This window comes from Natator depressus, chromosome 3, assembly GCF_965152275.1.
Source record: "Natator depressus isolate rNatDep1 chromosome 3, rNatDep2.hap1, whole genome shotgun sequence".
In the NCBI taxonomy this organism is placed as follows: domain Eukaryota; kingdom Metazoa; phylum Chordata; order Testudines; family Cheloniidae; genus Natator; species Natator depressus.
This window is the reverse complement of record NC_134236.1, coordinates 133,087,807-133,100,925: the sequence shown is the minus strand read 5'-3', so window position 1 is coordinate 133,100,925 and position 13,119 is coordinate 133,087,807. Positions and strand designations below refer to the sequence as shown.

The 13,119-nt window shown below is 42.2% G+C and overlaps 1 protein-coding gene across 1 annotated transcript in view; it reads right to left on the bottom strand.

Annotated features, from left to right (window-relative positions):
• The window catches only part of KCNK1 (potassium two pore domain channel subfamily K member 1), a 46,564-nt gene extending 33,984 nt beyond the window's left edge, over positions 1–12,580 (bottom strand). The window contains exon 1 of the mRNA XM_074948857.1: positions 12,194–12,580. Within this exon, the coding sequence (XP_074804958.1) occupies positions 12,194–12,548 (355 nt within the window). The 5' untranslated portion in view covers positions 12,549–12,580. The remainder of the gene's footprint in view (positions 1–12,193) is intronic.
• Positions 12,581–13,119: the final 539 nt, after the last annotated feature.

The window sequence follows — 13,119 nt, the reverse complement described above, 5'->3', positions numbered from 1 at the left end:
ATGATTCTGCCTTCCCATACATGCACACAACTTCCATGGAGCACAATCCTTAGCTGCACTGAACTCATGGTTGGGACACATAAGGGAAGAGGGTACACAGGGGTACCTTGAAACCATTTATATTCCTCATCTAATCATGGGGCCAGCACACTGGCTCCCTATTTTGCAGGTTGCTTAGGTAATATCCAACCTGCCAGATAGTGACACAGTGCATTTCGCTGTACCTTTGCCTCCTCCCACCTTCAGACAGCCCCAACAAAACCCTTGCACTGAGGATGCTAGGAAGGACTGGTGTGAAATTAACGAGGATTCGCTCATACTAAGGAAATCATGAGCTGTTTCTTTAAGGCAGCTTTAAGTCGCAAAGTGAACTTAGCAAGGCAAAGCATGTGGTCCTCTGATTTTTTTCTTTTTTAAATAAACCTCTTTAACAAATTATACTTTCCTGTAGATGGTAAGTAACAAATGGGCATTAGTTAAAAAGTTGGACACAAAACACCTAGTCAAAGTCAGGCACATTCCTCTTGTCGGTAGCCACACTAATACAGAAATTTAAATGAGCCACAATTGGCACATTCGGGGAAGCAGTTGCGCAGTAGCATCTCAGTTATCTGAGTCAGAGGTGACCAGTTGTGCTGATATGATAGATTTAAAAATTCCTGGAGGGTGATGGCACAGAGTTTGTAAAAATATTGTAAATAATTTTAGAAGCTGACATGCCTTATATACACCTGAAAATCAGGCTCAGCTCCTTGGCCAACATCCATTTAATGCACTGAAACAGTTAGTGGACATTGGTTCATTTGTAAGTATATTCTTAAGTATACCATAAGGGAGGTTTTTAAAAACTCGGGTTTTACTTGGATTTTTAAAAAAACAATACTTAACCATTTTCTCTCTCCAAATGCAGTACAAACATCAGTTTGTTATTTTAGGCTAGAGACCAAATAATAGAGGAAATTTATTGTTTCTTCTTTTACTTTATTTAGACCATCAAGAGGAGTTTTTATATTTTAGTTCAATAAGAATCACATGGGATATTGATTTTCACACATCCATTTTGGTATGAGCTAGAAAATGCAATTGACTTTTGTCATCACTTCATACTGTATTAGTGGAAAAACATAGACGTGTCCTGTAGCCATAAGCCACCTAAACTCCCCAGAGATTCTAACCACAGATTATGTTGTCATAGGATAAAATGCTTGGTTTACGTTGAACTGAACTTTATCAGGAGTGAAGAGCAACTGAAAGTTTTGCTTTTACTAAAATTTCTATTTTCCCCCATTGATTTAAATAGGTCTTATCTCTGTTACAAAGCAAACACGAAAAAGTATTACAGGACACAGCTGGGTCTTACTACCTCAACTTAGGGCTCTATTATATGGGTTTATGGGGACCAAGTAATTTGTAGTGTGCTACATTGGACCTTGGAATATAAAAACACTGCTACTTTTTAATGTTTCCTTATAATTCAGTCCTTCCAGATGTTCAATCATTTTTGTTGTTTTTCTCAAAATTCCCTCCAATTTGTCAATAACTTTCCGGTAATAAGATGTTCAGAACAATGCAGCATTCTAGGCATGTCTGTCCAGGACGATATAGATTGTGACCTTGTTCAACCATGATGGGATTTCTCTGCACGTACATTGCCTTCCCCAGCTCTGCACTGCAGCCTCAATTTACATTACTGTATTCAAGTATCCCCTTCTTAGTGAAAAATCTGTGTAACAGAGTAGCTGGCCAATTAAAAGAAAATGGGCTCAACTCTTCTGTTCCACTGTAAGTGCTCCCAGCTGAGCCACTTAAGAGGGCAGGGCAGCACCTGGGGGCTACAAAGGGTCAGTGAGGGGTCAAAGCAGACTCGGGGTTTGGCTAGATTTGTTATCACTTCAATCTGCCCACACTAGCCAATGAAACTGAAACCAGCCCCAGAAAATATGGATAGGGAAAGCACTGAGGAAGGCTGGATGCAAACAAGGAAAAAGAAAAGGGTAGATTCTTTAGAGCAGAAGGAGCAGAAAATGGGTAGGCAGGAATGGGATATGGGGGAAAAATTACCTAATAGTGAAATCCCTAGCAAAGGGCATAAAGATAGGGGATGTCAACCCCCAGATGACTTCAGAAGGGTTCAGAAAAAAAGTGCTGGAGATATAGAGCTTGTCTACATGTGCAGCACTGCCGCTGTAGTGCTTAGTTAGGACACTACCTGTGCCAGCAGGAGAATTTCTCTCATCAGCCTAGGTACTCCATCTCCCCGAGAGGCAGTAACTATGTCAATGGGAGAAGCCCTACTGCCAACATAGCACTGTCTACAGAGGGGATTAGGTCAGTATAACTATGATGTGGATTTTCCCCTGAGCGACACAATTATGTGTCATACATTTGTAGTGTAGACCAGGGCTTGGTACGAGCTAGGAAACTACCTGATGGAGACTTGTAAGTGAAGGGCAAAAACAAAAGAACAAGAAGAGAAGCTCCTTAAGACAAAGGTGCTAGGAAAGCTGAAAATAAGCTGAGCTACCCAGGTTTCTAACTGAAATGAGAGGGGTGGTATATGGTGTGCCATTTGGAATGTCAGAAAAGGAAATAAAGGAATAGGTGAAAATAAGGTGATATATGCAAGATGGTAACTAGCAGAAGAGGAGGTGATAGCTGTGCTGGTCACATTTAAGAGAAGGACACTTCCAGATAGAGTAACTTTAGGGTGATGAAGTGCATGGGGTAATATCCTTTTATTGGACCAACTTCTGTGAAAGAGACAAGGCTTTGAGCTTACACAGAGCTCTTCTTCAGGTCTGGGAAGGGTGCACAGCATGTCACAGCTAAATACAAGGTGTCTCTAACATCCTGGGACCAACATGGCTACAAAACCATTGCAAATATCTTTAGGGTATCAGATGTTCTGAACTAAGCCCTTATATAATTATATATACACATACATATATACACACACACACCCCTCCTCCATTGAAATGCTACAGGTGTCCAAAGATTTGGTCACGTAGCAAATACTTCCAAAAGGAAATTAAGGTGTGACAAGTGTGGAGGTAACTATTCACATATCTGTGAGGAACAGACAGAATGAATATATTCTAACTGTGGAGGAAAACACAGCTCAACATATGAAGGATGTATTGAGGCAAAGCAAGCTAGAGAAATATAAAAACCAAAATCATCATTATCTCATACGCAGAAGCTGCCAGAAGATACCTAAAATAAAAAAAAGAGGAAAAAAGAAAAGCCAGTATGGGACAGGGATTATCAAGCAACAGAACACTGGGAAGGAAGTGATGAGTGACATTGGGGTAGAAGGAGATGATATGCTACTTATAGAAAAATAGAGATTTGTTGCATTTATGATTGAAGTCAATTTGTACTCCTCAGACAGGAATGCAAACAGCAAACATGAGAATTACAGTTAAAGCTGCTGAAAAGTACCTACCAGCTAGCACCCTATCAGTGGAATGACTTGATACTTTCCTAAGTGAAGGAAATATTGAAGGGTAAGAGAATGAGGGTGACTAATAGCTGGAATACACAGTCTTATAGCAAGTAAGTAGGAATTAAAGAAACATATTACTGACATGAAAACAAAGCTTGGCATATTATATATGCAAGAGATTTGGCTAACAGAAAAACTAGACTATAAAAATCACAGGATATGGAATATATAAATATGACAGAAAAATAGGAAAGGGTGGGGCTGTCTGCACCTTCAATAAGGAGAATCTAAACAACCTGGAAGTAGAGGTTAAAAAGCTAAACATTGAGTCTAATGCTACTGAGATACTGATACAAAACAACTCTGTGTCTCTCAGGCGATATGTTTATAACCTGTGCAGAAAACTAGAGGCTATATAACTGAAAGAAAGAAACGCAGGTGTCACGTGCCCATACAGTATCTGTGGTGATCTGAACAGTCACAACAGTTTGTAGGAATGTAGGACAAATGATACAAATGGAAAATGTCCATAGGAATTTTGTGACGATAATAATTTAGTAATATTAAATAAGGCACCTACCAGGTTCTGTGAAGAGGACAGATGCCTCTCTTGCCTAGACTTGGGAATAGCTTCTAGTAACATAGGAAGCAAATGCAGCTGGGAAATACACAGAGAGAAGGGAATGGATAGTGACCACTTCCCAGCATTAATTACATATAAAGGAAAAGGACATATTGAAGACAAGAATAAAACCCCCATTTGGAACCTTTTTAAAAAAAAAGGCAAATTGGAAACTCTTTAGACACAAGTGAGGAATATGTGGGTGAGCAGAGGATAAAGAATTCTGTAGTAATATTACAAAGGGAATTATAAAGACAGCCAGCCTACCTATTCCTAAAATACCTACCCTAATTAAAGATAGTAAAAAGTATACCATGGTGGAACAAGGAATGTGACAAGGTAATTAAGGAAAGGAACAAGGCATATAAGAATGAAAAAACTACATTAAATTGATAGGACTTATTGACATATAAAAAAAAATAAGGCAGTTGCACAAGGGCTATAAAAAAGGACAAAGTAAATAAAGATGTACAAGCAACTTTGGGAAATGACTGGAATAAAGAGTAAGAGCAACACAATACCAAGCTTTGAAGTGGAAGGCCATGTAGTAATAAGCTCCAACAAAGAATAAGTGGAAATTCTGGTTGCCATGTTTCAAAAAGTGAGCAATGATGAGGATCAGAGGATAGAAATTAGGGAAAGGAAAAGAACATTTCTTAATAACTATCAGATGATGAAGAGGTGGGTGGATGGTGTGGATCTTATTTTAAATGAAAACCTCAGGATGAGGGAACTCCAAAAAGTGATAAGGAGCAAAAGCATGCACCAGGGAAAGACAAAATAAGCTTTGAAATGCTTAAACACGAAGGTGATGAAAATCTGATTCCTTATCAGAGTTGCAGGTATTATACAATGGCAAGTTTGACAGCAGAAACAATATACTTAATGAAATATTACTACTAGCAACCAAACTGGCTTGGTGGGCTTACCTGCTGATGTCTCATTGTTCCTTGGGGTCCAGTTCTCCAGCAGTGAGGGTGCCAGGGGGAGTGAGGGATGCTCCCCTGGCAGGGATAATCCTTGATGGAATCTTCCCCCTTTTAAAAGGTGGCTCCCTATGGGCAACTATTATCCTCTTAGCTCAGCTCTGTAGGAGCCACATGGCCCATGCCCCAGGCCCTGGCAATCAGCCAGAAGTGCTGCAGAGACAAAGGGCCTTGGCCTCATACTGCCTTCCTGGGATCTGCATGGATACTGGAGGGATGCACAGGTTTTGGGGTCTATGCTACTGGAGCAAGACAGGTGAAGGAAGGGACCCCTGATAGAATGACATGCTGGAAACTCCATGAACAGAACTGCAGGGAGTTTTCCTTCTCCTTCACCTGCCCGCCATGGACATTACCATGGTAAAGAGCGCTCTAACCCTGTATTGCTAATCTTTCTTCATCACTTTGTGTTAGCACCAGTGAAGACTGAAGGGTATGAACACTCCCAATTTGATATATTCTGTAATTAAATGCACTGTTTAACTTCACTTCCAAATCATTAATAAGTATGTTAATTAAAACTAGACCTAATGAGGAATGGTCTTTGAGAGTCAAATGATATTTGAACTATCAGCTGTAACCAAGGATGGATTATATCACTTGCCTACCATACCCAAAGCACTTATTTTACCTTAATACAAAACTCACCATATTGAAATGCACCTCTGCTTGACCTTTCCCAGTCACGTAATTACAGAGGTCTGACTACTGTCAGCATCTAGCTACTGGTATCCCATACTCATCCTTATTCAGGACCAAACAGAAATTTTAAGTTGGCACGTCGCTGTTTCTGTGCTTCATACCTCTAAAAGTAGCACAATATAAGAAATACCTACTCAATCACCCAAAATACAGGTAATGCAAGATAAATTCCGGAAGACATTCTGGTACACACCCACCATATTGCAATCATCAACCCTTCCAGGTTCAGAGACATGCTGGAGGTGTAGTAACTCACTCTCCTCATTAAAACATTGGAGATCTGGCTAGAGCAGAGGAAATCTCCTCTCCACCCCAAGACAAGGGCATTACAAATGCACTTCACCCTTCTGCAATCCTCCACCTTGTTTTTCTGAATGAAGACAACCCCATATTATCCTACTTTTTAAAACGTATTCTCACAGCTCCATTATACTGAGATGCTGGAAAGAACCAAGGTGCCCCTCATCCCCACTGGCTGAGTGGAAAATGAAACCGGTGTCCACGTTCATAATGAAAAATAGTCAGACAGCCTAGACTTATTCTCCCATTCCTAGGAAATGCTGCAAGACATTCTCACATCAGGCATGTCCCATGCTGGAGCACATCACAAAGTAGGGTCTTAACCTATTGGATCAGTGATAAATCAATTTGTATGCTCCCCCATGCCTATCAGTTCAGGTTTCATAAACAAACAGAGGTAACTATCCTCTTCTTCAATGCCACCAATAGGCCCATTTGTGGTAGCTAGGACCCTGCCAAGTAGCAAGCACCTCTGAGCCAGGCTCGTAAGTAGTTCATAGTTCTTGAGGGTTTCCAATTAACTAATATTTTTTAAAATACATTCATGTATTATTTTTAAATGGTTTATGTTGTAGGTACCTAATGAGGGAGTTCCTTTTGCATGTACTCTGTTCATATCTGATTCTGTGTATCTATTGACATTTTTCATGAAGGAATAAAGTTACTAAAAAAAGAACCTAAAGCCAGTCCCAGCAGCACTCAACTAATTTCTTTGCCATTTGTGATTACCCCTTGTGTGCCTGAGTTTTTAATCCTGTTATAATGCACATATCTGGCCAATTTGAATTATTTTCAGATAATATTTTACCTGACTTTGCCTATTCTACATACTCCTTGCATTTATGTGTAGGCACACTATTTTTAACAATTTTTTTTAGTCACCTTTTTATTTTCTTCTTCAGGTCACCTCATCTCTACATTGTTCAAGTGAAAGGACGTACCAGATTTTTTTTTTTTAATTAAATTCAAATCTCTCTCTCTATACTCTTTCTACTTAATTTAAAGCCATGTAACAAGCCCTGTCAGCTCTGAACCCAGGAAACGGGTATCCTGTCAATAAGTGATGATCATCCAATCCATTCTGCTCACAGAAAGCATTTCAGTGCTCCATGAATACAAAACCATGCTCTTCACAACACAGGGCTATTCACTGGTTGGTCTAAGCATTAGTATTCTTTTTCCTGCACTTGCCCTTACTGTTTTGGGGGGAGAGGAGGAAGACAGTTTAGATGTACAACAATTTTTAACTTCTGAATGTTGAAAACAGTTATGTTTCTTAATACATAGTGAAGAGGACAACTGTGATGCTTCCCAGCGGTACCCAGGGTTGCAAGACACCTCACCTCTACCTTCCCTTAGCCTGAGGAAGTCTAATCTGTGCTGTGTGGATCAGCTCCCTGAAACAATCAGCCTCTGGGAGCACAAGCATTACCTTCCGGGCCTCACTTTCTTCGTACCAACAGGTGCATACCAACCCGAGTCCTCGGAGAGTTTCCTGCAGAGTCCAGCCCCTAAGCTGTTGAACACTCACAGAATTACCAGGCCTGCTATTCCCAAAGAAACCGAACACATCAACTTGTGAACTATTGTACACATACAATATTATTAATGTTTGTTATGGTAGTACCTACAGACCTATGAAAAATGGGGCCCCATTGTGCTAGGCCCTGTATATATACTGCAAACTAAAATAATAAAACAGGATTGTTTTTTAAACATAAATAGAACAACGTTTTTATTTTCCTCACTTCAAGATTCCATCTAAAACCCTGTGGATTGGATTCGGGCCACTGAAAGAAGTATAATTCTCTCCCCTTCTGACAGTGATGGATTCATTTTAATTCCAAACATACAGAGGAAATATTTCAGAGTAGCAGCCGTGTTAGTCTGTAGCCGCAAAAAGAACAGAAGTACTTGTGGCACCTTAGAGACTAACATTTATTTGAGCATAAGCTTTCGTGGGCTACAGCTCACTTCATTGAGAACATGAAACACATGTTCTCTGTGTATATAAAATCGTCCTGCTGTATTTTCCACTGCATGCATCCGATGAAGTGGGCTGTAGCCCACGAAAGCTTATGCTCAAATAAATTTGTTAGTCTCTAAGGTGCCACAAGTACTACTGTTTTTTTAGAGGAAATATTGCGGCTGCTGATGTTTTGGACCTATATGCCTTTTGACTGCAGTTGACTAAGTTTTGAAAGGTTATTAAAAAGAGTTTTCAAAAAGTTTATTAATATATGGGATGACTGCACATATGTTCAAGTATTCACCTTTGAGGGTCTCTGTGATCTAATCAGCTAAACACTTGAGGCCTTATGCAGATGTGCAGTTGGGAGGGGAGGATAATGAACTGTAAATGATACAGTTGAGTCCAAAACCAAATCCCACTGCTTTGTTTATTTGAGTGGTGCTGAACTTTTTGTACGTTTCCTCATCCCTAATGTAAAACTTATCAAAGTTATTAAGAACCATATTTCAGTTTTCTGGATTAACATTTTTATTTTATAAAGAGATTATCAGCAAGAAAAAAGTATATAGGATTAGATATCAAAATGTATAATATTTTCCATAATGTATCGGAATACTGTATAACAAAATATAAATTTGAAGATTAAAAATACCTCTTAAATACTTAACATAAACATTTTAATATTCTCCAATAGATAAGAATAGTCAGTTTCACTGATTAGGAATGAAGATATTGCATTGTACTGTTACAGTATAAAGTCCACACAATTAAGTACTTGGGTTTATAACTCTTCAGTGTATGTAACAAATTTACAATTACTGAAAAACTAGAGGTTCAGTGTGTTAAATTACTAAAATTATCATTCCAAATCTTCAGTTAGCGTCTTAGAAATCACTGATGTAGCTACTAAACTTATGCTGCCTGTAATTTAAAAACTTTATTTCTGTAAAATGTTTAACTGCATATATGCCAAACATTTCACTTACATTTCTTGTTATCCCAAAGATTATCATAACTAAATGAAAAGATAAGTATGAACCTCAGTAGTGAATACTTAATGTTTTACTATAAAAAACATTCATATTAATTAAAAAACAACATAACTTAGTCCATATTTTCAACATCAAAAACTTTTTTATTTAAAACAGGCAACATTTGTTCTAATCTGACAGTAAGTATCAGAGTCAGACCAGGTAAATACACTGTGATTCATTAAATAGCATTCTCGTTATCAGCTGATATCTTTAATGGAAAAGGGAATTGCTTACTACCAAACTTGCATCTTTTCTAACAGTACCAAAATACCTCCAAGACACTCATTTAATGGAAAAGTTTTCAGTTTTAAGGGAGTTTTCAAAAGCACCTCACACTTATGAAAGAGGACACTTATTTGTTTCAATGATCACTTAAAACTTGGCCATTCAAATCATCACAGTCCAACCTTCCTGGCACATATACCTATACTGTCCCTTAAAGGGACACTGTCAACTTAAATTTGATGCAAAATTTAAAATTTGTAAAAAGCAAGATTTTATAAAACCTAAAACAAAACAATTTCCACAACTTTAAAAAAATCCCAATGAAAGTAGCTGTTTTTAAGCAAATATACATTCTCCTGTAGTGCTGTAGACTCAGAGTACACCAGGAATTTTAAATTGAAACTGACTACATAAACAAAAATGAAAATTGCTTCATTGATTTTCATTATTCAAACTGAAAGAAATGCAAAAAAAAAAAAAAAAAAAAAAAAAAACAAAGTAAGAGCAGTGAGCCAGGTTTTAAAAGGTATTTAGATGCCTAAAGATGTGGATAGGCACTTATTCGGATTTTCAAAAGCACCTTGGTGTCTAACTCCCTTTGATTTCATGGAGTTAGGGCCATAGGCACCCATCTGCACTTTTAGGGGCCTAAATACCTTTAAAAATCTGGCCCATAGTGACAATTAGGTTGTATTTTTAAAGACGTTTCACTTTTAAGAATTTAAAGTAACATGGGTAAAGCAATTTGTGTTGGCAGCACAAATTCTACTCTCAGTCACAAGGGTCTGTCTACACAGGGATAAAAAACCTGCAGCAGGCATGGGTCAGCTGACTCAGGCTCCTGGGACTCAGGCTGTGGGGCTGAAAATTGCTGTGTAGATGTTTGGGCTCGGGGAGTTCTGGGACCCTGTGAGCCCAAGTCTGTGAGCTGACCCAGGTCAGCCATGGCTGTCTTTTATCCCTGTGTAGATGTATCTTCAATTCCCCTTAAATAGGGGGATTGTTGGGTGGTGTAGAGTCACACAGCAGCTGCAGTATCACTCAGAGAGACCCCCTGTAGTATCCTCACAAAGGGGACATTTCCAGGGCGCCTCTTCACTCTGGCTATCCCCATCTGCCAGAATGGACCCTTGGAGCCATGGGCAGGTGGGCATAAATTAAAGATTTGTGGAAAATACCCATTGCCAGTCACAGATTCCAGGAGCTGTGAAGGTGAGTAAAGCTACACTTGGTGCAGCTCATGGTGGAGGAATCAAGCAGAGTTCAGACATAGCTCAGAACCTGGGCCATGAATTTTAAGCTGACGGTATCTCTTGAAGAAAAAATGTTAGGGTTTTTGAGCTAGTAGCCCACAAGTAGGCAGATGGATCAAAACTTAACTACATAGTAAACATCTTGGGGCTGATACCATGGCATAGTTCAAACAAATAAGAAAACACAATACAATTTTGGAAGGCACTCTCAAAATATGAATATCAAGAGTACCCAAAGTGAAAGCATATGCTGAATTAGTTATGGGTGTGTTCTTTTTCCAGCTACACAGGATGAGCAGTTGTTTTTTCCACTGTGAAAAGAAACTTGCCCTCACTAAGTGACTTTATACATAATGAGAGATCATGACGACAGAACCTGGGTCCTGATTCTCTCCAGCATTACTCTAATATTACACCAGCATAAGCTCCTTGATTTCAGTGGAGTTACACCAGCATAATACTATGGTGAAATCAGGCCCCTGAAGTTTTCAGTTTTCTTCCAGTTACCACCAAATCATACACCAGTGGAGATACTATGGTTTTATATTTATGTAACTGGGAACAGAATCATGGCCAATGGTATTACGCCAGCACAAATGAGAAAATAATTTAGTTACCTTGATTTATGTAAGACTGAGAAGCATTATCTTTTCCACACCAGCATTCCTCCCACCCCCACCAATCTATGTAACCTCCCCACTGAGCACTGTAGAAATGGAGAAAAGGCCAGGATGGCTACAATCCCCACCACTGATTTGAGACCCCCAAAGGAGTTGTGACACTCCCCCCCCCCCCCCCCAACTACTGATGCCAGATATAAACCAAGAATGCAAAGTGGTTTGAACAGGTACTTTAGTAAATGTTGCCAATTATTCTCCTCCCCACAAACAAACCCAGCAACCCTTTTTGCAATGTAGGGAAACCCTCTCTGTTCACCCTTGACAAAAAGCAGCAGTTTGAATAAAACTCTTCTGGTTTATGCAACACTAAAAAAAAAAAAAAAAATCATCAAAGCAAATACTATCCACTTGGCTGCCACTTAAGTTTTCTTGATAAGAAGACTGGACCTCGGGATGTAAAGGAGTTTCCTTTCTTCTCTTGCTCTTAGCTCCCAAGAGAAAGAAGGAAAGAAAGAAAGGGGCCTAGGAGGGGTTCTTCTCCCTGGGATTCCGTGCACCTTCCACAAGAGTGGAAAGGAGGACAAGAGGATGGAGAGGGCCACGGGGACAGATGGGATGGGAATGAAGAGGTGCTAGTGCATGGATACGGGGTCCTGTGGGGGAGGGGAGGAAGAAGGAGTCTGTGGGTGCAGGAAAGGGATAGAGAAGGAAGCCCCAGGGGCAGGTGGACTGTCCCTGCACGCAAGGAGATGAAGGGGCGAGGAGAGATGCAGCAGTCCTTGGATGCAGAGGGGATAGAGGCACCCTGGGGGCAGGGGGATGGTGCAGAGAGAGGGGTTGGGAGATGAAGACAGAGCAGCCCATGGGTGCAGAGGGGATAAAGGCACCCTGAGTGCAGGGGGGTGGGTGGGGGGGAAGATGAAGACAGAGCAGCCCATTGGGTGCAGATGGGAATGGAGAAGCCCTGGGTGCAGAGGGGCCTGGGGGGCTGGAGAGGGGGGAGGAGGCGGTGGGCGCCGAGAGCGGCCCCTTACCCGTGGTGGAGAGCACGGTGCTGGCGAAGAAGAGCGCGGAGGTGAAGTCCCAGTTCCAGCTGCCCGAGGCGTTGCCCAGCACGGACACGCCGTAGTTGCTGGCCTCCAGCACCCGCCGCAGGAACTGCTCCAGCTGCTGCTCCGACAGGCACTCGTGCTCCTCCAGGAAGCGCCGCTTCAGCTTGCGCAGCTCCTGGCGCAGCAGGTCCTCGTAGGGCAGCTCCACCGAGGAGAAGACCACGGCGCCGAAGACCAGGTAGAGCAGGTAGCCCAGCACCAGGAAGGCGAAGCACCAGGCGGAGCGGTGCCTCTCCACCAGCCGCACGCACGAGCAGCCGGCCAGGGACTGCAGCATCTTCCGCCGCCGCCCTGCCGCTCCCGCCGCCGCAGACCGAGCTGGCCCCGCGCCCCGGGGAAGCGCGCGCGCGGCAGGGAGGGAGCCTCCTCGCTCAGCCAGCGCCTGCGGGCCGGGCTCGCTCCGCAGCAGCCTCCAGGGCAGCGGCGAGGATCAGGCCCGCCCTGGTGGGTGGGTGGAGTGGGGGGACCGGACTGGCCAGCGGCCCGCCCTCCCAAAGCCACACGCCGGCCGGCCGGCCCCAGCCGCTTCTCCGGTTCCTGTTTCCTTTCTGTGACTTTCAGGCTAAAAAGCGCCGCTGATGTGGCACTCACGTGGTTTCCCGGCTCAGGTAACCAGCAATGGAGCAGCAGCAGCCGCCGCCCTGCTCGGGTGTATGCTATTTATTCCCGGGCGAGCTCGCACGCACAGAGCCCAGCCTGCCCGAGGCTGAGCCCGTCCTCCCGCGCCTCGCATGCCCCCGCCTTGCCCCCCGGGTACACAGAGGGCCCTGCTGCTATCTTGGGGTTGGCGCTAGATAAGGAACAGCTTGCCGCGCTCTGTTGATAAACCCTGCCCCACACCGAACTGA